Here is a 24,195-nt window from a genome sequence, read left to right on the forward strand (position 1 = left end):
ACCTGATAAATTTATTTCTTTTACGATATGACGAGTCCCCCGATTTCATCCTTACCTATGGGATATCGCCTCCTGGTCAGCAGGAGGAGGCAAAGAGCACCACAGCAGAGCTGTATATATAGCTCCTCCCTTCCCTCCCACTCCAGTCATTCGACCGAAGTTAGGAAGAGAAAGGAAAAGCCAAGGTGCAGAGGTGACTGAAGTTTAACAAAAATAAAGACCTGTCTTAGAATATGACAGGGTGGGCCGTGGACTCGTCAGATCGTAAAAGAAATAAATTTATCAGGTAAGCATAAATTTCCTTTTCTTTTACAAGATATGACGAGTCCACGGATTTCATCCTTACTTATGGGATACAATACCAAAGCTATAGGCCACGGATGAAAGGGAGGGACAAGACAGGAACCACGGAAGGCACCACTGCTTGAAGAAACTTTCTCCCAAAAACAGCCTCGGACGAGGCAAAAGTATCAAATTTGTAAAATTTGTAAAAAGTGTGAAGAGACGACCAAGTTGCAGCCTTGCAAATCTGTTCAACAGAAGCATAATTTTTAAAAGCCCATGAGGAAGCCACAGCCCTAGTAGAATGAGCCGTAATTCTTTCAGGAGGCTGCAGTCCAGCAGTCTCATATGCAAAACGGATGATACTCTTCAGCCAGAAAGAGAGAGAGGTAGCCGTAGCTTTCTGACCCCTACGTTTCCCAGAAAAGACAACAAATAATGAAGATGATTGACAAAATTCCTTAGTCGCCTGTAAGTAAAACTTCAGGGCACGGATCACGTCCAGGTTATGTAACAGACGCTCCTTCTTAGAAGAAGGATTAGGACACAATGAAGGAACAATAATTTCCTGATTAATATTTTTGTTGGAAACAACCTTAGGAAGAAAACCAGGTTTGGTACGTAACACTACCTTATCAGAATGAAAAATAAGGTAAGGAGAATCACATTGTAGTGCCGAAAGCTCAGAAACTGTGTGAGCAGAAGAAATAGCAACCAAAAATAAAACTTTCCAAGATAATAACTTAATATCTACGGAATGCTTAGGTTCAAATGGAACCCCTTGAAGAACTTTAAGAACTAAATTCAAGCTCCAAGGAGGAGCAATTGGTCTAAACACAGGCCTGACAAAAAGATTGAACATCCAGAATATCTGCCAGACGTTTGTGTAGCAAAATAGATAAAGCAGGAATCTGTCCCTTTAAGGAACTTGCTGATAACCCTTTCTCCAATCCCTCTAGGAGAAAAGATAAAATCCTAGGAATCCTAATCTTACTCCATGAGTAACCCTTGGATTCGCACCAATAAAGATATTTACGCCATATCTTATAGTAAATCTTACTAGTAACAGGCTTACGTTCCTGGATCAAGGTATCAATGACCGAATCAGAGAACCCTCGCTTAGATAAAATCAAGCATTCAATCTCCAAGCAGTCAGCTTCCAGAGAAACTAGATTCGGATGATGGAAGGGTACCTGAATGAGAAGGTCCTGCCTCAATGGAAGCTTCTACAGTGGCAGAGAGGACATGTCCACTAGATTGGCATACCAAGTCCTGTGAAGCCATTCAGGAGCGATGAGAATCACCGAAGCCCTCTCCTGTTTGATCCGAGCAATCAAAGGAGAGCCAACGGTGGAAACACATAAGCTAGGTTGACCGACCAAGGCACTGCCAAGGCATCTATCAGTTCGGCCTGAGGATCCCTGGACCTGGATCCGTAACTCGGGAGCTTGGCATTCTGACGAGATGCCATAAGATCCAGCTCCGGTCTGCCCCATCTGAGAATCAGGGTGGCAAAGACCTCCGGATGGAGTTTCCATTCCTCCGGATGAAACGTCTGTCTGCTCAAAAAATCCGCTTCCCAGTTGTCCACTCCTGGGATGTAGATTACTGACAGATAAGAGTGAGCCTCCGCCCACCGAATTATCTTGGATACTTTTGTCATCGCTAAGGAACTCCTTGTTCCTCCCTGATGATTGATGTAAGCCACAGTCGTGAGGTTGTCCGACTGAAATCGGATGTATTTGGCCAAAGCCAACTGAGGCCAAGCCTGAAGCGCATTGAATATTGCTCTCAACTCCAGAATATTGATTGGAAGTAGAGACTCCGACCGAGTCCACACACCCTGAGCCTTCAGGGAATTCCAGACTGCTCCCCATCCTAGTAGACTGGCGTCCATTGTCACTATTACCCATGTGGGTCTGCGGAAGCACGTCCCTTGGGACAGATGATCCGGCGACAACCACCAAAGAAGAGAGGCCCTTGTCTCCTGATCCAGATCTATCTGAGGAGACAAATTTGCATAATCTCCATTCCACTGTCTGAGCATGCTCAGTTGTAGAGGTCTGAGATGAAAACGAGCAAACGGAATGATGTCCATTGCCGCCACCATCAATCCAATTACCTCCATGCACTGAGCCACTGATGGCCGAGGATTGGACTGAAGGGATCGGCATGTATTCAGAATCTTTAACTTTTTGACTTCCGTCAAAAAGATTTTCATGGATATAGTCTATTAGAGTTCCCAGGAAAGGAACCCTTGTCTGTGGAATTAGTGAACTCTTTTCTAGATTCACCTTCCACCCGTGAGTCCTTAGAAAGGATAGAACAATGTCGGTATGAGACTTTGTCAGCTGATAAGACGACGCTTGGATCAGAATATCGTCCAGATAAGGCGCCACTGCAATGCCCCGCGGTCTGAGAACCGCCAGCAGAGACCCTAGAATTTTCGTGAAGATCCTGGGAGCCGTGGCCAGCCCGAAAGGAAGGGCCACGAATTGAAAATGTTTGTCCAGAAAAGCAAACCTCAGGAACTTGTGATGATCTCTGTGGATAGGAATATGAAGATATGCATCCTTTAAGTCCACGGTAGTCATATATTGACCCTCCTGGATCAATGGAAGAATTGTCCGAATAGTCTCCATCTTGAAGGATGGAACTCTGACAAACTTGTTTAGACTCTTGAGATCTAAAATGGGTCTGAACGTTCCCTCTTTTTTGGGAACCACGAAAAAGGTTTGAGTAAAACCCTTGCCCCTGTTCCTGCATTGGAACGGGACAAATTACCATCATAGTGGAGAGGTCTTTTACACAATGTAAGAACGCCTCTCTTTTTATCTGGTCTACAAACAATCGTGAAAGAAGAAACCTTCCCCTTGGGAGGGAATTTTTGAACTCCAGTTGATACCCCTGGGACACGATTTCTAGTGTCCAGGGATCCTGAACGTCTCTTATCCAAGCCTGGACAAAGAGAGAAAGTCTGCCCCCTACAAGATCCGGTCCCGGATCAGGGGCCGCCCCTTCATTCTGTTTTGGGGGCAGCAGTGGGCTTCTTGGGTTGTTTACCCTTCTTCCAAGCCTGGTTGGGTCTCCAGGTGGCTTTGGCTTGAGAATAGTTCCCTTCCTGTTTAGCGGCACAGGAAGGGGGGACTCCTTTGAAATTACGAAAGGAACGAAAATTACTTTGTCGTCCCCTTTGCTTAGATGTTTTGTCTTGAGGGAGGAGATGACCCTTACCTCCAGTAATATCAGAAATTATTTCTGTTAAATCAGGCCCGAATAGGGTCTTTCCCTTGAAAGGAATAGCCAAAAGCTTGGATTTAGAGGACACATCCGCAGACCAAGATTTTAACCATAAAGCTCTTCGTGCTAAGATGGAGAATCCCGAGCTCTTAGCAGCTAACTTGATTATCTGAAAGGAAGCATCCGTAATAAAAGAATTAGCCAGCTTCAGCGCCTTAATTCTGTCCTGTATTTCCTCTAAAGAGGTCTCAGTTTTAAGAGACTCTTCTAGAGCGTCAAACCAAAAAGCAGCCGCAGTCGTGACTGTTACAATGCAGGCCGCCGGTTGCAATAAAAACCCCTGATGAAAATAGAGTTTTTTGAGAAGACCCTCCAATTTCTTATCCATGGGGTCTTTGAATGCACAACTGTCCTCGATAGGAATAGTTGTACGCTTCGCCAGGGTAGAAATAGCTCCCTCCACCTTAGGGACCGTCTGCCAAGAGTCCCGAACAGTGTCAGCTATAGGGTACATTTTCTTAAAAATAGGGGAAGGGGAGAACGGGATACCCGGTCTTTCCCATTCCCTAGCAATAATTTCAGAAATTCTCTTAGGAACCGGAAAAACATCGGAATAAGAAGGGACCTCTAAGTATTTGTCCATTTTACTCAAGTTCTCTGGTGGCACCACAATAGAGTCACAGTCATCCAGAGTCACCAAAACCTCTTGCAGCAAAAGATGGAGGTGTTCAAGTTTAAATCTGAAGGACATGATGTCCGAATCTGTCGGGGGTAATGCACTTCCTGCGTTAGACAGTTCCCCCTCAGACAGGGCCTCCATACCCCCCCAATTCAGAGCCCTGGGAAGGTATATCAGAGATAGCCATTAAAGCATCAGAATGTGTTTGCCTTGTAACACTGGCAACTTAGATAAAACTTGTGTAAGAGTGGATGACATAACTGCAGCCATATCCTGCAGAGTGAATGAAGTGGACGCGGTTGAGGAACACGGCGTCGCTTGGGCGGGCGTTAAAGGTTGTGACACTTGGGGAGAAATTTGCGGCATACCCTGAGTCTCATCAGTCGTAGAATCATCCTTAGACATACTTGCATTAAAGAAAATTTGTTCTTTACATTGTAAGGCCCTCTCAGTACATGAGGGCCAAAAAGGAATAGGGGGTTCCACATTGGCATCTAAACACATAGAACAGGTACTTTCCTGAAGTTCAGCCATGACAAACAAACCAGCAATAGTAATATTGATCGTCTTTTACTCAATTAAAATTAATTTTGAAGCCAAACCTTATAGAATTTTTTTTGAAAAAAAATAAGCGTACTGTGTCTTTAAAAAAAATAAAACCTCAATAATTTTTCTGCTCCACAAGAAAACTATGCAACAATAGGGAGCACTATAAAACGTTCAGTAAATTTTACTCTGTATACCCAGTTTAGCTATGCATAAGGGTTTAACAAACTTTAGGCACTTTTACTCTGTATACCCAGTTTAGCTATGCATAAGGGTTTATTGCACCTCGCCACAGCTCTGCTGCGGCGCCTCCCTGCCCCCACAAGACACTGAATACTCCGTGAGCGGCGCTCCCGAGTCTGTTTGTGAAAGTTACATACACAATCTGACTTAGGTCACACCGGAGCCCAGAGACCTGCTGCCGATCGAGGATCCGGATGAGAACTGCGCGGCTAAGCGCGCGAAGCTATGCCCCGCCCATCGTGGGTGTAAATCAATTCCCCAGCAAGGAAACCACATGGGAAGGAAAAATGTCGGTTTAACACGTAAACCATAATAAAGAGAACCGCCAATGTGCCCCTCAAATAAATATACACTCCCCTGTCCTGTCATAAGTTTCACCACAGATAACGTTAGAACCCTTGGGGAACACTCCGCAATCTCCCAGCGTCAGCCCTCAACATAGTATACCCACTGGGTGAAGCACACATCAGTTTACTGAAAAAATAAACACAGTTGATAGCACCCAACAGAGAGGGGAATCCCAGGCACATCTCCTGATCTCTGTGCATACTGCTTACCCCTCCCCGGCATAGGGAATAAATATCAGTCTGTTCTGATATATCTCAGTTTCCCCAGAAGCAAATGACTGCACATACCTCAATGCTGAGTGCAGCATGATGTGGTCCCACACAATGAAGATGCTCTTTTCACCACCTTCAGCCGATCTGTGCGAACAAGCAGGGTCTTAGATAATGTTTGCTAAGACCATCATCATCAGGGCAGCAAATAATAAGGGAGTCACTGAATGAAGATTTCTCTGGTTGCTGCATACCCTGAGAAAAATAGTACTCACGGGTACCATTTAAAATAAAAAACTCTTGATTGAAGAAACTAAACTAACACCTCACTTTACCTCTTCTTATCACTGACACAGGCAAAGAGAATGACTGGAGTGGGAGGGAAGGGAGGAGCTATATATACAGCTCTGCTGTGGTGCTCTTTGCCTCCTCCTGCTGACCAGGAGGCGATATCCCATAAGTAAGGATGAAATCCGTGGACTCGTTATATCTTGTAAAAGAAATATATATTTTAGTATATATCAATGTTTATAGACTACATTGCAAAAGAGCCACATTCAAAATATTTTTTTATAATATGTAACACTGTCATGTTGCTAGAACAATTTACAATAATTTACAAATGAAGAGCAGTTCAGGGATACACATATTAAAAACCCTTGTGTAAATTATGCTGCTGGACACTTTTTGGTTCAGCACCCTGGATAGCGCTTGCTGATTGGTGAGTATATTTTAGCCACCAATCAGAAAGCTATACCCAGGTGCTGAACCAAAAATGGGCTGGCTCGTAAACAAAGAAAAATTGATAATTGGAGTAAATTAGAAAGTTGCTTCAAATTGCATGCTGCACCTGATCCATGAGAGAAAAACAATGGGTTCAGTATCCCTTTAAGATGCCATCTAAAAAATAGGATCTTCTGCAAAATTTTCTTCCATGATTCAGACAGAACATACCATTTTAAAAAAACTTTCAAAATCTAATTTAATCCATTCTCTTGGTATCCTTTGTTGAAAAGTATACCTAGGTAGGCAGAGGAGCAGCCGTGCACACCAGGTACAGTCACAATGTATACCTTTAATCTGTAAAGTCTGCATTCTGTGATAGTCACAATTTATACCTTTAATCTGTAAAGTCTGTATTCTGTGATAGTCACAATTTCTGCCTTTAATAAAGTCTGTATTCTGTGATACAGTCACAATTTATACCTTTAATCTGTAAAGTCTGTATTCTGTGATACAGTCACAATGTATACCTTTAATCTGTAAAGTCTGTATTCTGTGATACAGTCACAATGTATACCTTTAATCTGTAAAGTCTGTATTCTGTGATACAGTCACAATTTATACCTTTAATCTGTAAAGTTTGTATTCTGTGATACAGTCACAATTTATACCTTTAATCTGTAAAAGTCTGTATTCTGTGATAGTCACAATTTATACCTTTAATAAAGTCTGTATTCTGTGATAGTCACAATTTATACATTTAATCTGTAAAGTCTGTATTCTGTGATACAGTCACAATTTATACCTTTAATCTGTAAAGTCTGTATTCTGTGATACAGTCACAATTTATACCTTTAATCTGTAAAGTCTGTATTCTGTGATAGTCACAATTTATACCTTTAATAAAGTCTGTATTCTGTGATACAGTCACAATTTATACCTTTAATCTGTAAAGTCTGTATTCTGTGATACAGTCACAATTTATACCTTTAATCTGTAAAGTCTGTATTCTGTGATACAGTCACAATGTATACCTTTAATCTGTAAAGTCTGTATTCTGTGATACAGTCACAATTTATACCTTTAATCTGTAAAGTCTGTATTCTGTGATACAGTCACAATTTATACCTTTAATCTGTAAAGTCTGTATTCTGTGATACAGTCACAATTTATACCTTTAATCTGTAAAGTCTGTATTCTGTGATGCAGTCACAATTTATACCTTTAATCTGTAAAGTCTGTATTCTGTGATAGTCATAAATTATACCTTTAATCTGTAAAGTCTGTATTCTGTGATACAGTCACAATTTATACCTTTAATCTGTAAAGATTGTATTCTGTAATACAGTCACAATTTATACCTTTAATCTGTAAAGACTGTATTCTGTAATACAGTCACAATTTATACCTTTAATATGTAAAGTCTGTATCCTGTGATACAGTCACAATTTATACCTTTAATCTGTAAAGTTTGTATTCTGTGATACAGTCACAATTTATACCTTTAATCTGTAAAGTCTGTATTCTGTGATACAGTCACAATTTATACCTTTAATCTGTAAAGTCTGTATTCTGTGATACAGTCACAATTTATACCTTTAATCTGTAAAGTCTGTATTCTGTGATACAGTCACAATTTATACCTTTAATCTGTAAAGTCTGTATTCTGTGATAGTCACAAGTTATACCTTTCATCTCTAAAGTCTGTATTCTGTGATACAGTCACAATTTATACCTTTAATCTGTAAAGATTGTATTCTGTAATACAGTCACAATTTATACCTTTAATCTGTAAAAACTGTATTCTGTAATACAGTCACAATTTATACCTTTAATATGTAAAGTCTGTATTCTGTAATACAGTCACAATTTATACCTTTAATCTGTAAAGTCTGTATTCTGTGATAGTCACAATTTATACCTTTAATATGTAAAGTCTGTATTCTGTGATAGTCACAATTTATACCTTCAATAAAGTCTGTATTCTGTGATACAGTCACAATTTATACTTTTAATAAAGTCTGTATTCTGTAATACAGTCACAAGTTATACCTTTAATCTGTAAAGTCTGTATTCTGTGATACAGTCACAATATATACCTTTAATCTGTAAAGTCTGTATTCTGTGATACAGTCACAATGTATACCTTTAATCTGTAATGTCTGTATTCTGTGATAGTCACAATTTATACCTTTAATCTGTAAAGTCTGTATTCTGTGATACAGTCACAATTAATACCTTTAATAAAGTCTGTATTCTGTGATAGTCACAATTTATATATTTAATCTGTAAAGTCTGTATTCTGTGATACATTCACAATTTATAACTTTAATCTGTAAAGTCTGTATTCTGTGATACAGTCACAATATATACCTTTAATCTGTAACGTCTGTATTCTGTGATAGTCACAATTTATACCTTTAATCTGTAAAGTCTGTATTCTGTGATACAGTCACAATTAATACCTTTAATAAAGTCTGTATTCTGTGATAGTCACAATTTATATATTTAATCTGTAAAGTCTGTATTCTGTGATACATTCACAATTTATAACTTTAATCTGTAAAGTCTGTATTCTGTGATACAGTCACAATTAATACCTTTAATAAAGTCTGTATTCTGTGATAGTCACAATTTATATATTTAATCTGTAAAGTCTGTATTCTGTGATACATTCACAATTTATACCTTTAATCTGTAAAGTCTGTATTCTGTGATACAGTCACAATTAATACCTTTAATAAAGTCTGTATTCTGTGATAGTCACAATTTATATATTTAATCTGTAAAGTCTGTATTCTGTAATACATTCACAATTTATACCTTTAATCTGTAAAGTCTGCATTCTGTGATACAGTCACAATTTATACCTTTAATAAAGTCTGTATTCTGTGATACAGTCACAATTTATACCTTTAATCTGGTTGACATCTGATATCCCTGCGGTTTTTCAGTTTCGCCACCTGGCCAGATGATCTTCCGGTCATTTTGTAAAATCTGCAAGAGTTTAGAAACAGGTTGTTAGACTATGTGGCTCAAAGACGAATTCTTACTTCCTTTATGGCGTAATAAAGTATTTGCTCCTTTGAAGAATTTTTCCTCAAAGAGTTAACCTCTTCAGACAATAAGACCAGAATACTATATACTTTTATAAACCAATCAGTGACCTAGATACAAAAAAATATCACAATGCAGTAATTAATGGGGCTAAACATGAGTTTGCTGTAAGATGTTTCCACTAGAAAGAAATAGGTATCAGTGTAGAGCAGGATTTTTCCATTTGAGGACAATACAAAAATAATTACTATGTTTTTGTGTTTAATTGGGATTGCTTTTTAGTTTTCTATACATTAAAGGGACAATACATTCAAAATTAAACTTCCATGATTCAGATAGAGCATGTGATTTAAAACAACTTGACAATTTACTTCTGTTATGAAATTTGCTTTGTTCTCGTAATATACATTAATGAAGGATATCTAAAAAAATTAAGCAAATTAGATAATAGAAGTAAATTGCAATGTTGTGTAAAATAGTATTCTCCATCTGAATCGTGTCCTTTTAATTGTCATTCTTCCCCACATGCATTCGGGTAAAGACTTACATGACTCCCATTGAAGATCCCGACCTGAACCAGTTTACGGTTCTGTAGATTCATGATGCTGTAATTGGCAAACTTTCTATCTCCGTCCTCATTAAATTCAACACGTCCTGTTACTCCTTCGGGGTACTTGGAAGACATGAGCACCCTAAAACGTGCATGATATATACAGCATTAATTATGGATGAAATAAATGGCGGAATATTTGGAAAGAAAAAAATATAAATTTCAGTTGGATACAATAATGGAAAATGAAAGTGAAAGGGGCACTTGTTTGCACGGCTGCAATATTGTTGACAAACATGTCACTGTTTTGACGATATTTCATTAGCAGCAATATCACCAGAGGAACACATTAGGCTTAGTCTTTGGTATTGGGATGGCAACTAGATAATGAGTCCCATGGAAGCCAGAGAGAGCTCCAACGCACAGCATAGTAAATCATAACAGCCCTCTCTAGCATCCAAAAGAATGTGACATTTTTTTGTGGCAGTGCTTAGTCATGGTGGGACTTGGATAAAGGGCCCCAACTATTGTGCACTATTGTAAAGTATTGTCAAACTTAATTTAAACATACAATTCGGAATTTAAATGCACTCCTGTGTATTAGTTTTTTTAATACTCATGTATTAGTAAATAGAGAGCTCACAACCATCCTGCATTTTGCGGGATTGTCACTATTTGTGAGCTCTGTTCATTTTCCTTACAGCAGCACTACAGGAGCTTATTAAAGTGCAAGTCTGCTCAGGATCACCTAGCCACGCCCCTACATGCAAGTTCCACCCACTTCTAACCAGCTATGCTTACTTCCTGCCCCAACACCGGACCCAAAGTCATGTGACTCCATATCTGGTTTGCTGCAACTACCTCCCTAAATCTACCTGACTCAGCTACCAACCACCTCAAGTCTCCAGGCAATGTTGGAAGGTGTGAAAAAAGTTTAAAGTAAAATTTACCATGATTTTAGTGATAGATTTTATTGTGCACAGGGAATATAGAGCATCCTGTGCAGCCACATTTAGACACTGGACCCCATTTATTAAATGTCGGACAGAGAAGGATGTCTTTTCGGGAACCTCATTCGCCTGGCATCTGCTGCCCACATTTAACATTACACAAGCAATTGTTTGTGCAGCCACACCCCCTGCTCTAGCACAACCAATTGCACTAGAGCAGGGCTTGTCAATCATCCCGATCAGATCAGGATGATTTAACTCCATAGGGCATATCTATCAAGCTCCGCTGCTGCATAACCTGTCCGTCTGCTCTGAGCAGGCGGACAGACATCGCCGCAATTCAACCCGATCAAGTACGATCGGGTTGATTGACACCCCCCTGCTGGTGGCCGATTGCCCGCGAATCTGCAGGGGGCAGCATTGCACCAGCAGCTCACAAGAGCTGCTGGTGCAATGCTTAATACGGAGAGCGTATTGCTCTCCGCATTCAGCGAGGTCTGTCGGACCTGATCCGCACTGTCGGATCAGGTCCGACAGACCTTTGTTAAATAGGCCCCCATGAGCCTTGAGGTGGCGGAGAGGCTAAGAAGCTGCACTCTTAAGACCACAGCTACTTTACTAGAGTTTCAGACTTGCGCACATAAGCCTGAGCAGGGCTTGTCAATCATCCCAATCAGATCAGGATGATTTAACTCCATGGGGCATATCTATCAAGCTCCGTACGGAGCTTGAAGCCCCGTGTTTCTGGTGAGCCTGCAGGCTCGCCAGAAACACCAGTTATGAAGCAGCGGTCTAAAGACCGCTGCTGCATAACCTGTCCGCCTGCTCTGAGCAGGCGGACAGACATCGCCGCAATTCAACCCGATCGAGTACGATCGGGTTGATTGACACCCCCCTGCTGGTGGCCGATTGGCCGCAAATCTGCAGGGGGCAGCGTTGCACCAGCAGCTCACAAGAGCTGCTGGTGCAATGCTTAATACGGAGAGCGTATTGCTCTCCGCATTCAGCGAGGTCTGTCGGACCTGATCCGCACTGTCGGATCAGGTCCGACAGACCTTTGTTAAATAGGCCCCCATGAGCCTTGAGGTGGCGGAGAGGCTAAGAAGCTGCACTCTTAAGACCACAGCTACTTAACTAGAGTTTCAGACTTGCGCACATAAGCCTGAGCAGGGCTTGTCAATCATCCCGATCAGATCAGGATGATTTAACTCCATGGGGCATATCTATCAAGCTCCGTACGGAGCTTGAAGCCCCGTGTTTCTGGTGAGCCTGCAGGCTCGCCAGAAACACCAGTTATGAAGCAGCGGTCTAAAGACCGCTGCTGCATAACCTGTCCGCCTGCTCTGAGCAGGCGGACAGACATCGCCGCAATTCAACCCGATCGAGTACGATCGGGTTGATTGACACCCCCCTGCTGGTGGCCGATTGGCCGCAAATCTGCAGGGGGCAGCGTTGCACCAGCAGCTCACAAGAGCTGCTGGTGCAATGCTTAATACGGAGAGCGTATTGCTCTCCGCATTCAGCGAGGTCTGTCGGACCAGATCCGCACTGTCGGATCAGGTCCGACAGACCTTTGTTAAATAGGCCCCCATGAGCCTTGAGGTGGCGGAGAGGCTAAGAAGCTGCACTCTTAAGACCACAGCTACTTAACTAGAGTTTCAGACTTGCGCACATAAGCCTGAGCAGGGCTTGTCAATCATCCCGATCAGATCAGGATGATTTAACTCCATGGGGCAAATCTATCAAGCTCTGTACGGAGCTTGAAGCCCCGTGTTTCTGGTGAGCCTGCAGGCTTGCCAGAAACACCAGTTATGAAGCAGCGGTCTAAAGACCGCTGCTGCATAACCTGTCCGCCTGCTCTGAGCAGGCGGACAGACATCGCCGCAATTCAACCCGATCGAGTACGATCGGGTTGATTGACACCCCCCTGCTGGTGGCCGATTGGCCGCAAATCTGCAGGGGGCAGCGTTGCACCAGCAGCTCACAAGAGCTGCTGGTGCAATGCTTAATACGGAGAGCGTATTGCTCTCCGCATTCAGCGAGGTCTGTCGGATCAGGTCAAACAGACCTTTGTTAAATAGGCCCCCATGAGCCTTGAGGTGGCGGAGAGGCTAAGAAGCTGCACTCTTAAGACCACAGCTACTTAACTAGAGTTTCAGACTTGCGCACATAAGCCTGAGCAGGGCTTGTCAATCATCCCGATCAGATCAGGATGATTTAACTCCATGGGGCATATCTATCAAGCTCCGTACGGAGCTTGAAGCCCCGTGTCTCTGGCGAGCCTGCAGGCTTGCCAGAAACACCAGTTATGAAGCAGCGGTCTAAAGACCGCTGCTGCATAACCTGTCCGTCTGCTCTGAGCAGGCGGACAGACATCGCCGCAATTCAACCCGATCGAGTACGATCGGGTTGATTGACACCCCCCTGCTGGTGGCCGATTGGCCGCAAATCTGCAGGGGGCAGCGTTGCCCCAGCAGCTCACAAGAGCTGCTGGTGCAATGCTTAATACGGAGAGCGTATTGCTCTCCGCATTCAGCGAGGTCTGTCGGATCAGGTCCGACAGACCTTTGTTAAATAGGCCCCCATGAGTCTTGAGGTGGCGGAGAGGCTAAGAAGCTGCACTCTTAAGACCACAGCTACTTAACTAGAGTTTCAGACTTGCGCACATAAGCCTGAGCAGGGCTTGTCAATCATCCCGATCAGATCAGGATGATTTAACTCCATGGGGCATATCTATCAAGCTCCGTACGGAGCTTGAAGCCCCGTGTTTCTGGCGAACCTGCAGGCTCGCCAGAAACACCAGTTATGAAGCAGCGGTCTAAAGACCGCTGCTGCATAACCTGTCCGCCTGCTCTGAGCAGGCGGACAGACATCGCCGCAATTCAACCCGATCGAGTACGATCGGGTTGATTGACACCCCCCTGCTGGTGGCCGATTGGCCGCAAATCTGCAGGGGGCAGCGTTGCACCAGCAGCTCACAATAGCTGCTGGTGCAATGCTTAATACGGAGAGCGTATTGCTCTCCGCATTCAGCGAGGTCTGTCGGATCAGGTCCGACAGACCTTTGTTAAATAGGCCCCCATGAGCCTTGAGGTGGCGGAGAGGCTAAGAAGCTGCACTCTTAAGACCACAGCTACTTAACTAGAGTTTCAGACTTGCGCACATAAGCCTGAGCAGGGCTTGTCAATCATCCCGATCAGATCAGGATGATTTAACTCCATGGGGCATATCTATCAAGCTCCGTACGGAGCTTGAAGCCCCGTGTTTCTGGTGAGCCTGCAGGCTTGCCAGAAACACCAGTTATGTAGCAGCGGTCTAAAGACCGCTGCTGCATAACCTGTCCGCCTGCTCTGAGCAGGCGGACAGACATCGCCGCAATTCAACCCGATCGAGTACGATCGGGTTGATTGACACCCCCCTGCTGGTGGCCGATTGGCCGCAAATCTGCAGGGGGCAGCGTTGCACCAGCAGCTCACAAGAGCTGCTGGTGCAATGCTTAATACGGAGAGCGTATTGCTCTCCGCATTCAGCGAGGTCTGTCGGATCAGGTCCGACAGACCTTTGTTAAATAGGCCCCCATGAGCCTTGAGGTGGCGGAGAGGCTAAGAAGCTGCACTCTTAAGACCGCAGCTACTTAACTAGAGTTTCAGACTTGCGCGCATAAGCCTGAAATGCTCAGGCATCAAAGCTGCTTCCTCAGCTTTATTAATGGTATAGAGGTCAGTGCATGTGCAGTGTCTGCATGTGGGGGCACTAGGCATAAATATGTATGCTCTGTATGTTCCATGAGCAGTAAAAAGCTATTACTGAAACAGTGATAGCTTTTATTAAAGAATAATTTTTTCCCAATACAATTATATAACAAAAAAAATGCTGTATTAAAAATTTAAATGTACTGATATGCATTTAAAATGTGTCCGCTATATCAATTTAAGGTAGAAATTCAAAGCATTTTTAATTAATGGTTTTAAAACTAAATGCTGTAACGTAGAACAACAACAATCCAAAAAAAAAAAAAAAGAATCATTACCTTTTAAAAAGAGGTCCCGTTTTCCAGATGTTGGTGTTTCCAACACAACCTCTTGGTGGGTCAGTGATATTGTCCTTTTCAAACAATTCATGGATCGCTTGTCCAACGACAGCAACAGCATCACTAATATGAGCAGATTCATTTTTCCCATTGATCAGTTGTAGACCTATAATTCCTAAGGCAGCAATAGAACAACAGCTTAGAACCAACAGATTTTGGGGCCTATTTAAGATGGTGTGAGCGGACATGATCCGATATAGCGGATCATGTCCGCTGCACATCGATAAATGCAGACAGCATACGTCTCGGCATTTATCATTGCACCAGCTGTTCTTGTGAATGGCTGCTGCAATACTGCCCCCTGCAGATTCGTGGCCAATCAGCCGCTAGCAGGGGGTGTCAATCAACCCGATCGTATTGATTTCTGGCGATTTCTGTCTGCCGCCTCAGAGCAGGCGGACAGGTTATGGAGTAGCGATCTTTAGACCGCTGCTTCATAACTTCTGTTTCCGGCGAGCCTCTCACAAATAAAGGGGGATTAAAGTGAAAGTAAATCCTAGCGTTGTACAAACATTTTTTTTATTAATTGACATAGCAACCTAGTAAGAATTATTTTTATGGTTGTGACTGTCTAAAAGCTCCTTTACTTAAAGGGATAGTAAAGGCAATAACTAATAAACAGTGCAGTTAAATCTGTGCACTGTAGATATACAAAGTTTGTAAGCCTCCTACCAATATTCAATCTGAACATGTATATTTAGGGGTAGATTTAATAAGCAGCGGATGCTGCTTTCTATGCCCATCGTTTCTGGCTCACTAGAAACGGAAGTTAAGAATGCAGCAGAACTAAGACCGCTGCACCTTAACTTCTCTGCAATCTTTTAGGTGGTGGACTGAAACATCCTGATCCGATCGGGATGATTGACACCCCCTGGTAGCAGCCGATTGGCCGCCGATGAGCAGGGGGCGGTATGCACAAGCATTTCACTTGAAATTCTTGTGTAATGATAAATGCCGACAGCGTATGCTATCGGCATTTAGCGATGTCGAGCGGACATGATCCACTATAGCAAATCATGTCCGCTTGACATTTAATAAATTGACCCCTTGATCTGTAAATGTTTAGTTGTGTAATAATAACAAAACCGTATGTTACGGTTACCCTTAGTCTCGCTGAGAGATGGACCGCTTAGTAGCCTGGATCCCTATTGCTAAAGAGGGGAGAAGCTGCTTTCCATAGTATTCTATATGAGTCTCGCAAATATAGAATAATCTCCCTTAGCTGCAGTACAGCTAGGATACCCTTCTGCCCACAAAAACGAGTCAACGCTGCGATTGAGGGTCAAACAAGAACTCAGGACTGGGATGCCCAGCCTGCTTTTTATTAAGGTTACATGCACACAGGGCACTCCCAGGGGGAGAGGGGGGGAAGCACAAAATCCCCCATCACACATTTAGATAGAGAGCACTGTCCTTTGACAGGCCACAATAGGATTACAGTACTTAAGATAACAAGTTTACAAGTTCATCTTATCAATTAGCAGTCTGGCTCCAGAGGTGATTAGACAATAGTTTCTAAAAGCTGAAAAAAAAGAGTTAACTCTTTATGAAATGATACTTGTTACGGTTTTCTTGGAGCCCTTCTTAGGCGCTGGCTTGCTGGTTCAGGCATTGCTGCTGGTAAATAAGCTCTTCACAACAAAATAACTAATGCTTCTGTAACAGTGCTCCCTTTCTGTGGAACACTCTGGCAGACACGGTCTGACCCCTTTTCGGGGCAGACTAAGGCTGTCCAGACCGCTGGTTATGCGGGGCTGAGGTTGGTTTGTCTGGACAACCCGTCGGCGTTGCCATTCTGTTTCCCAGGTCTGTAAGTAATGGTGAAATTGAAGGGTTGCAACGATAAGCTCCAACGTAATAGCCTGCCGTTATCTCCAGAGACCCGGTTCAGCCACACCAACGGGTTATGGTCGGTGACCAGAGTGAACTCCTGACCATATAAATAGGGAGTCAATTTCTTTAATGCCCACACCAAAGCCAAACACTCCTTTTCGACCGCTGCATAGCTGACTTCGCGGGGCAGGAGCTTCCGGCTGATGTAGGCAACTGGATGCTCCCCTCCATCTTCGCCTACTTGGCTGAGGACGGCTCCCAGCCCGAACATGGAAGCATCTGTATGGACGATAAAACGTTTGTTAAGGGCTGGGGCCGCCAAGACAGGAGCGTTAATTAGAGCATTTTTGAGAGCCTGGAAAGCCGTTTCACAGTGGGGAGACCACAGGACCTGTCGAGGTAAGTTCTTCTTGGTCAAGTCAGTCAGGGGTTTGGCAAGTGTGCTGTAGTCTGGTACGAACCGTCTATAGTACCCTGCCGTGCCCAGGAAGGCTAGGACCTGAGTCTTAGTGATGGGGGTGGGCCAATTTGCGACAGCTTCTATTTTGGCCGGCTCTGGTCGCTGCTTTCCACACCCCACCCGGTGACCCAGGTACTGTACCTCGGCCATCCCAAAGTGGCATTTTTCTGGCTTCAGAGTCAGGCCAGCAGCCCGGATCTGATCCAGAACCATTCCCACATGAGCTAAGTGGTCCTCCCAGGACTCACTGTGGATCGCTATGTCGTCCAGGTAGGCGCAAGCAAAACTCTGGAAGCCATCCAGGAGCCTATCCACCAAGCGCTGGAATGTAGCTGGGGCATTCTTCATCCCAAACGGCATTACCCTAAACTGATATAAGCCGAATGGGGTGACGAATGCCGACTTGGGGATAGCCTCCGGGGCCAGGGGAATCTGCCAGTAACCTTTGCAGAGGTCAATAGTGGTAAGGTAATTTCCCCTGGCTATACGATCGAGTAGCTCGTCTACCCTGAGCATAGGGTAAGCGTCCGTCACAGTATTTTCATTGAGCCTCCGATAGTCTACGCAGAACCGGGTGGTCCCATCTTTCTTGGGCACCAAGACAACTGGGGAGGCCCAGGGACTATCGGAGGGCTCAATTACCCTGAGCTGGAGCATCTCATCGATCTCCTTCTTCATTCCTGTCCTAACTGCTTCGGGGATTCGGTACGGAGCCTGGCGCAAGGGAGCTTGTCCCGGAGTATCTACCTGGTGGGTGGTTAAAGTAGTGTACCCTGGCTTCGGGGAGAAGGTGAGGTGTTTGGACTGGAGGAGTTGGTTGAGCTGCTCCCTTTCAGTGGGGCTAAGTCGGTCCCCTATCTGAACCTGCGCCACTATACCTGTGGGGAGGCTCTTTTCTAATAGGTCTGGAATGGGTAAACTGTCGGGGTCTTCCTGAGGGGAACAACATACGGCCGTCACGTTCTCTGGTCGCTCAAAATATTCCTTGAGCATGTTTACATGGAATGTCTTTCTAAGATTGTTGTCATGGCAGCTAGCTATCACATAAGTGGTGTCTCCCCTTTTCTCTACGATCTGGTAGGGACCCTGCCAGGACGCCTGCAATTTGTCTGTCTTCACCGGCTTAAGTACTAACACCTTTTGTCCTATGGTGAAGATTCTCTTTCGGGCCCCCCGATCGTACCATACTTTCTGTCTTCTCTGGGCCAACTGGAGATTAGCCCGCACGGATTTGGCTAATTGCTCCATTCGGTCCCTGAGTTCCAGCACGTATGGCACAATTGGGACACCGTCAGCCTCCATCTCTCCCTCCCAGTGCTCCCGGATCAGGTTTAGGGGTCCCCGTACCTTTCTTCCGTAGAGCAACTCGAAGGGAGAGAACCCTGTCGTTTCCTGGGGCACCTCCCGATAAGCAAATAGGAGGTGCGGCAGGAAGCGTTCCCAGTCTCGGTATTCCTGAGTGAACGTCTTGAGCATTTGCTTGAGGGTCCCATTGAACCTCTCACACAGCCCGTTCGTCTGGGGGTGGTATGGGGAGCTCAGGAGGGACTTAATTTTGCAAACCTGCCAGAGTTGTTGGGTCAATTCAGCCGTAAATTGGGTGCCTCGGTCGGATAGGATTTCTTTTGGAAATCCTACCCGGGAGAACACCTGTACTAGTGCATTCGCTACCGTATCCGCTTGTATGTTGGATAGGGCGACAGCCTCTGGGTACCTGGTAGCGTAGTCCACTACGGTAAGAATGTATCGCTTACCGGAGGGACTAGGGGTAGCCAGTGGTCCCACTAGGTCAATAGCAACCCGGCTGAAGGGTTCCTCTACAATGGGCATATTTACTAGCTGGGCTTTAGGGTGATCGCCTCGCCTTCCTACTCGTTGACACACATCGCAGGTGTTACAGTAAGTTCTAACGTCAGCGTGCACCCCTGGCCAAAAGAACGTGTGAGTAATGCGGTGTAGGGTACGGGTAACGGCTAGGTGGCCTGCTAAGGGGATGTCGTGGCCTATTTTGAGGATTTCTTGACGGTATTTGTGGGGCACTACCAGCTGTCGCCTACGCTGTCCCCTTTTCTCTGTCCAGCGGTATAGTTTCCCTTTTTCCCATAAGAATGTTTCGTTATCTGCCCCGCCCCCTCCGGTCTCTGCTCGTTCCCGGTACTTTTGTAAGGTCGGGTCAGTCTTAGACTCTGCCTCGAAAGCATCTGGGGTGTCCCAGGGTATGGGGCCTAACCTGTCAGGCAAGGTCGGGGTAGGTCTTACCTGTGTCTCCCGCACTGGTGAGAGCTCTCGCTCCGTCCGGGCTTGGGCCCGTGTAGTCACTGGGTCCGCCTCGTTGTTGCATACTGGAGCATAGGCAGAAGTCATGGGGCCCAAATCGTTGCCCAGTAGTACTTCGGCAGGTAAATTATCCATTAGGCCCACGTTCACAGCCCCCTTTCCCGCTCCCCAATCAAGATGCACTTTAGCTGTTGGAATTTTGTACACATCCCCCCCCGCCACTCTAACGGCCACAGTCTGTCCGGATCGCTTGTGCTCTGGCACCAAATGACTCTGTACCAGCGTGATAGTAGCCCCTGTGTCTCGCAATCCCTCGGTAGATCGCCCCTCGAGCCATACCCTCTGCCGATGGTGCTGGCGGTTATCTGAGGCAGCATATACAGGGTCTGCCTCGTGAAGCGGCCCCACATATCCCTCCATAGGGGCCTCTTGGTTAACACAGAGGGCCCGGGCCGGACGATAGGACCCAGAGGGGTAATTGTAATTCCTGGGTGTCTGGTGCGTATTAAGGGGGCAGCTAGCCATGAAATGCCCTGGTTGCTTGCATCGGTGGCAAGTCGGTCTGGGACGCTCAGAGCTGTTATTGGGTGGTCCTGAGTGTCGGACGGGCCCTGTGGGCACCGGGGCTCGGAATTCAGCACGAGGGGGTGCACGGTAAACCTCTCTGGGTTTGACCCGTGCTGGAGCTCGGTAGTTCATGGGTTCGTGAAGACGGGAGTCATAATGTTCATTGGCCAATTTGGCTGCTTCTTCTAAGGTAGAAGGCCGCCTGTCTCGCAGCCATTCCTTCCCTTGCTGTTCCATGCCATTATAAAAATGTTCTAAGAGAAACAATTGTAAAATTTCCTCCCCAGTCACCGCTTTACTTCCGCTCAGCCAGTGATTTGCCGCTCTCCGCATTCGGTGCGCCCATTCCATATGGGTATCGTTAGGCTTCTTTTCCGTGCCCTGAAACTGTCGGCGATACGTGTCCGGAGTTACAGCGTACCGTCGCAACAGTGTCTCCTTAACTAGCTCATACTGTGTCACTTCCTCAGCACCCAGAGTACGAAAGGCTTCCAGGGCTCGCCCGGATAGTTTCCCAGACAATATCGTGGGCCACTCTCTGTTGGGAATCTGGTGCAGGGCACATTGCCTTTCGAAGTCCGCCAAATATTCATCAATCCCTGTCTCGCTCTCTAGGAAGGGTCGAAATGCCGCATAGGGTATCTTGGGCCTCCCAGCATTTTCGACAGGGATGATTACCTGCGGGGCTTCAGCATTGCGGTGTGCGTTCGCTAGGTTGAGTTCGTGGGCTCGAGTCTCTCGTATATCCTCGTCCGCCTCCGCCATCAACTGCTGTACTAATTCCATGGAGGGGTTCGGCCCGTATAATGAGAGCCTTTCCCGAACAATCCTGGTTTTTTCGTCACTAATCGTGGTCGGTGTTTCCGCCATTGTGAAGCTCTGATCCAGTTCGGTCAATTCTGCGATCAGCTCTCTCCTCGGCCGGTTGCTGGCGTACCCCCCTCTGCTTTCAAGTAAATCCTTTAGGGTTGTACGCTTCAATTTTTCGTAAGCGCTCTCCATCCGTTCTGTACCTCTCCTAGGAAATCCAGGAAAATCCCGCTGCTGCCGCCAAATGTTACGGTTACCCTTAGTCTCGCTGAGAGATGGACCGCTTAGTAGCCTGGATCCCTATTGCTAAAGAGGGGAGAAGCTGCTTTCCATAGTATTCTATATGAGTCTCGCAAATATAGAATAATCTCCCTTAGCTGCAGTACAGCTAGGATACCCTTCTGCCCACAAAAACGAGTCAACGCTGCGATTAAGGGTCAAACAAGAACTCAGGACTGGGATGCCCAGCCTGCTTTTTATTAAGGTTACATGCACACAGGGCACTTCCAGGGGGAGAGGGGGGGAAGCACAAAATCCCCCATCACACATTTAGATAGAGAGCACTGTCCTTTGACAGGCCACAATAGGATTACAGTACTTAAGATAACAAGTTTACAAGTTCATCTTATCAATTAGCAGTCTGGCTCCAGAGGTGATTAGACAATAGTTTCTAAAAGCTGAAAAAAAAGAGTTAACTCTTTATGAAATGATACTTGTTACGGTTTTCTTGGAGCCCTTCTTAGGCGCTGGCTTGCTGGTTCAGGCATTGCTGCTGGTAAATAAGCTCTTCACAACAAAATAACTAATGCTTCTGTAACACCGTACTTACAAGCAGCCGGCCTCCCCTAGGTAAAGTTTGCTTGTATGTAAAGTAGCGCTCTCCTGCGTCTTCTTAGGAAGAAGCCGGACTAATGTGCAGGCTTCTCAATGCAGAGGCGTAGGAGTACGATACTATTTAAAGCTATGGAACAGGCGGTGCTGCGTCATATTGGCTGTACCTCTAGGGCTGCTAACTCTCCCTCATTTTCCCGGGCTCCCTTATTTATCTGCACTTAGAGCAGTTCCTTTCTTATTTTTATTACCACATATAAAATCCTCATTACAAACATGTAGTATTGTACTCTTGCTGTACTCTTATTTAGTTAATCACTTTAACTAACAGCTTAACGGTTTAAGGTACAAAAGTATCTTTACCATCAGGTGCGTAACGTAAAGCAGTTCCCGAAATTTCCCTCTCTCCCACCAACCACACATATCCTGGTCCTGTCATGTTCAAAATGGCAGCTGATTTGTACACTGCAGTTGCATCTTCCTCACTGCAAGATAAAAAAAACATAATGAGAGCCAATAGAAAGAGAAAAAAAAATTTGGTTTATAAATATTCATGAACAGTCTGATATATGGACAATGTATTTTTTTCCACTGTACACCAAAGCTACCTTTGTTATCACCAATGAGCAGCAGCATATGCACATATGCGGGTGAATGCTACTCATGGGAGTCATGCTGCTCACAAGGAAACCAGACGTGGACTTCTTGCCCAATGTACCTAGAGGGATATGGCTGCACCTCACTGATGAGGCCCAAAGGAGGCAGCAACGATCATCTGGGGTTGCCATTTCCCTTGTTCAGAGGAAAATTGCATTGTATTTCAGAGCTGGACTGACCTTGTGAGGCGGGTTCAGACTGATATAGTTTAGGAAAGTTCTCCTCTGTGAAAAGCACAATTGGGCTAAACGAAATTAATCCAAGGTGGTAACCCAGGCTGTAGAACAAGTCACTGAACTGTTTTTTATTCCTGGCTCTTTCTATATATATTTGATTCATGCTGCTCATCTCATATTTTACATTACACTCACCTAGATTACGAGTTTTGCCCTAAACAGGGTGCGAAACTAACGCCAAAAAAGTTGCGTTATTTCACTCTCCATAGCGCTGCCATTACGAGTTACTGAAAAGCCTCCTTGTGCTTGCGATATGGTGGCGTTAATCTCCATACCGCACAAAAACCAAGGACTGCTTTGACGTTCTCGTGCATGCTTTCTCTCATAGACATCAATGAGGAGAGAGTGTTAGAAAAAAACCTAACACCAGAAGTGCGGAATAAAAAACCTCTGTAACGCAACCCCATTGATATCTATGGGGAAAAAAAAGTTACGTTTAAACCTAACACCCTAACATAAACCCCAAGTCTTAACACCCCTAATCTGCCGCCCACGACATCGCAGACACTAATAAAAGTTATTAACCATTACCTATATCAATAGGTTCTTAAGGGACCTGCTAATTAGTCTGTTATGATAGTTTTTAAAACCATAAAATGAAGGATTCAGAAGAGTACCTTTTATCTAATAATATGCCCTTTATGTATATCATTATATTGTTTTGTATTATCTGAATGTATGTCATCTGTATTTTATGGTTGTTTCTATGTTTTGTCAACTGCGCAAAACCTTAATAAAAAGTTATAACTCAAAAAAAAAAGTTATTAACCCATATTCTGCCGCTCCCAACATCGCCGACACCTAAACAAAGTTATTAACCCCTATTCCGCCCCTGTATGACATTGCCGACACTATAATAAAGTTATTAACCCCTATTCTGCTGCTCCCCAACTAAATAAACCTATTTACCCCTAAACCTCCGGCCCCCCACATCAACGCTAATAAATAAACCTATTAACCCCTAAACCGCAAGCCCCCCACATCACAAAATACTAAATTCAACTATTAACCCCTAAACCTAACACCCCCCTAACTTAAAAAGGAAATTTATGCTTACCTGATAAATTGGTTTCTTTTACAATATGACGAGTCCACGGATTTCATCCTTACTTATGGGATATCGCCTCCTGGTCAGCAGGAGGAGGCAAAGAGCACCACAGCAGAGCTGTATATATAGCTCCTCCCTTTCCTCCCACTCCAGTCATTCGACTGAAGTTAGGAAGAGAAAGGAAAAGCCAAGGTGCAGAGGTGACTGAAGTTTAACAAAAAATAAAGACCTGTCTTAGAAAATGACAGGGTGGGCTGTGGACTCGTCATATCGTAAAAGAAACAAATTTATCAGGTAAGCATAAATTTCCTTTTCTTTTACAAGATATGATGAGTCCACCGAATTCATCCTTACTTACGGGATACCATACCAAAGCAATAGGACACGGATGAAAGGGAGGAACAAGACAGGAACCTAAACGGAAGGCACCACTGCTTGAAGAACCTTCCTCCCAAAAACAGCCTCGGACGAGGCAAAAGTATCAAATTTGTAAAATTTGGAAAAAGTGTGAAGAGACGACCAAGTTGCAGCCTTGCAAATCTGTTCAACAGAAGCATAA

The 24,195-nt window shown here is 44.7% G+C and overlaps 1 protein-coding gene across 2 annotated transcripts in view; it reads right to left on the reverse strand.

Moving 5' to 3' along the window:
- The window catches only part of LOC128642978 (glutamate receptor ionotropic, NMDA 1), a 360,366-nt gene that overhangs the window by 194,930 nt on the left and 141,241 nt on the right, over window positions 1-24,195 (reverse strand). For both annotated transcript variants that reach the window (XM_053695888.1, XM_053695887.1), the window contains 4 exons: window positions 22,059-22,180; window positions 14,858-15,032; window positions 9,875-10,019; window positions 9,184-9,267 (listed from right to left, as the gene is read on the reverse strand). In XM_053695888.1, the coding sequence (XP_053551863.1) occupies window positions 9,184-9,267; window positions 9,875-10,019; window positions 14,858-15,032; window positions 22,059-22,180 (526 nt within the window). The remainder of the gene's footprint in view (window positions 1-9,183; window positions 9,268-9,874; window positions 10,020-14,857; window positions 15,033-22,058; window positions 22,181-24,195) is intronic.

The sequence above is a fragment of the Bombina bombina genome, chromosome 12 (genome assembly GCF_027579735.1).
Source record: "Bombina bombina isolate aBomBom1 chromosome 12, aBomBom1.pri, whole genome shotgun sequence".
NCBI lineage: Eukaryota > Metazoa > Chordata > Amphibia > Anura > Bombinatoridae > Bombina > Bombina bombina.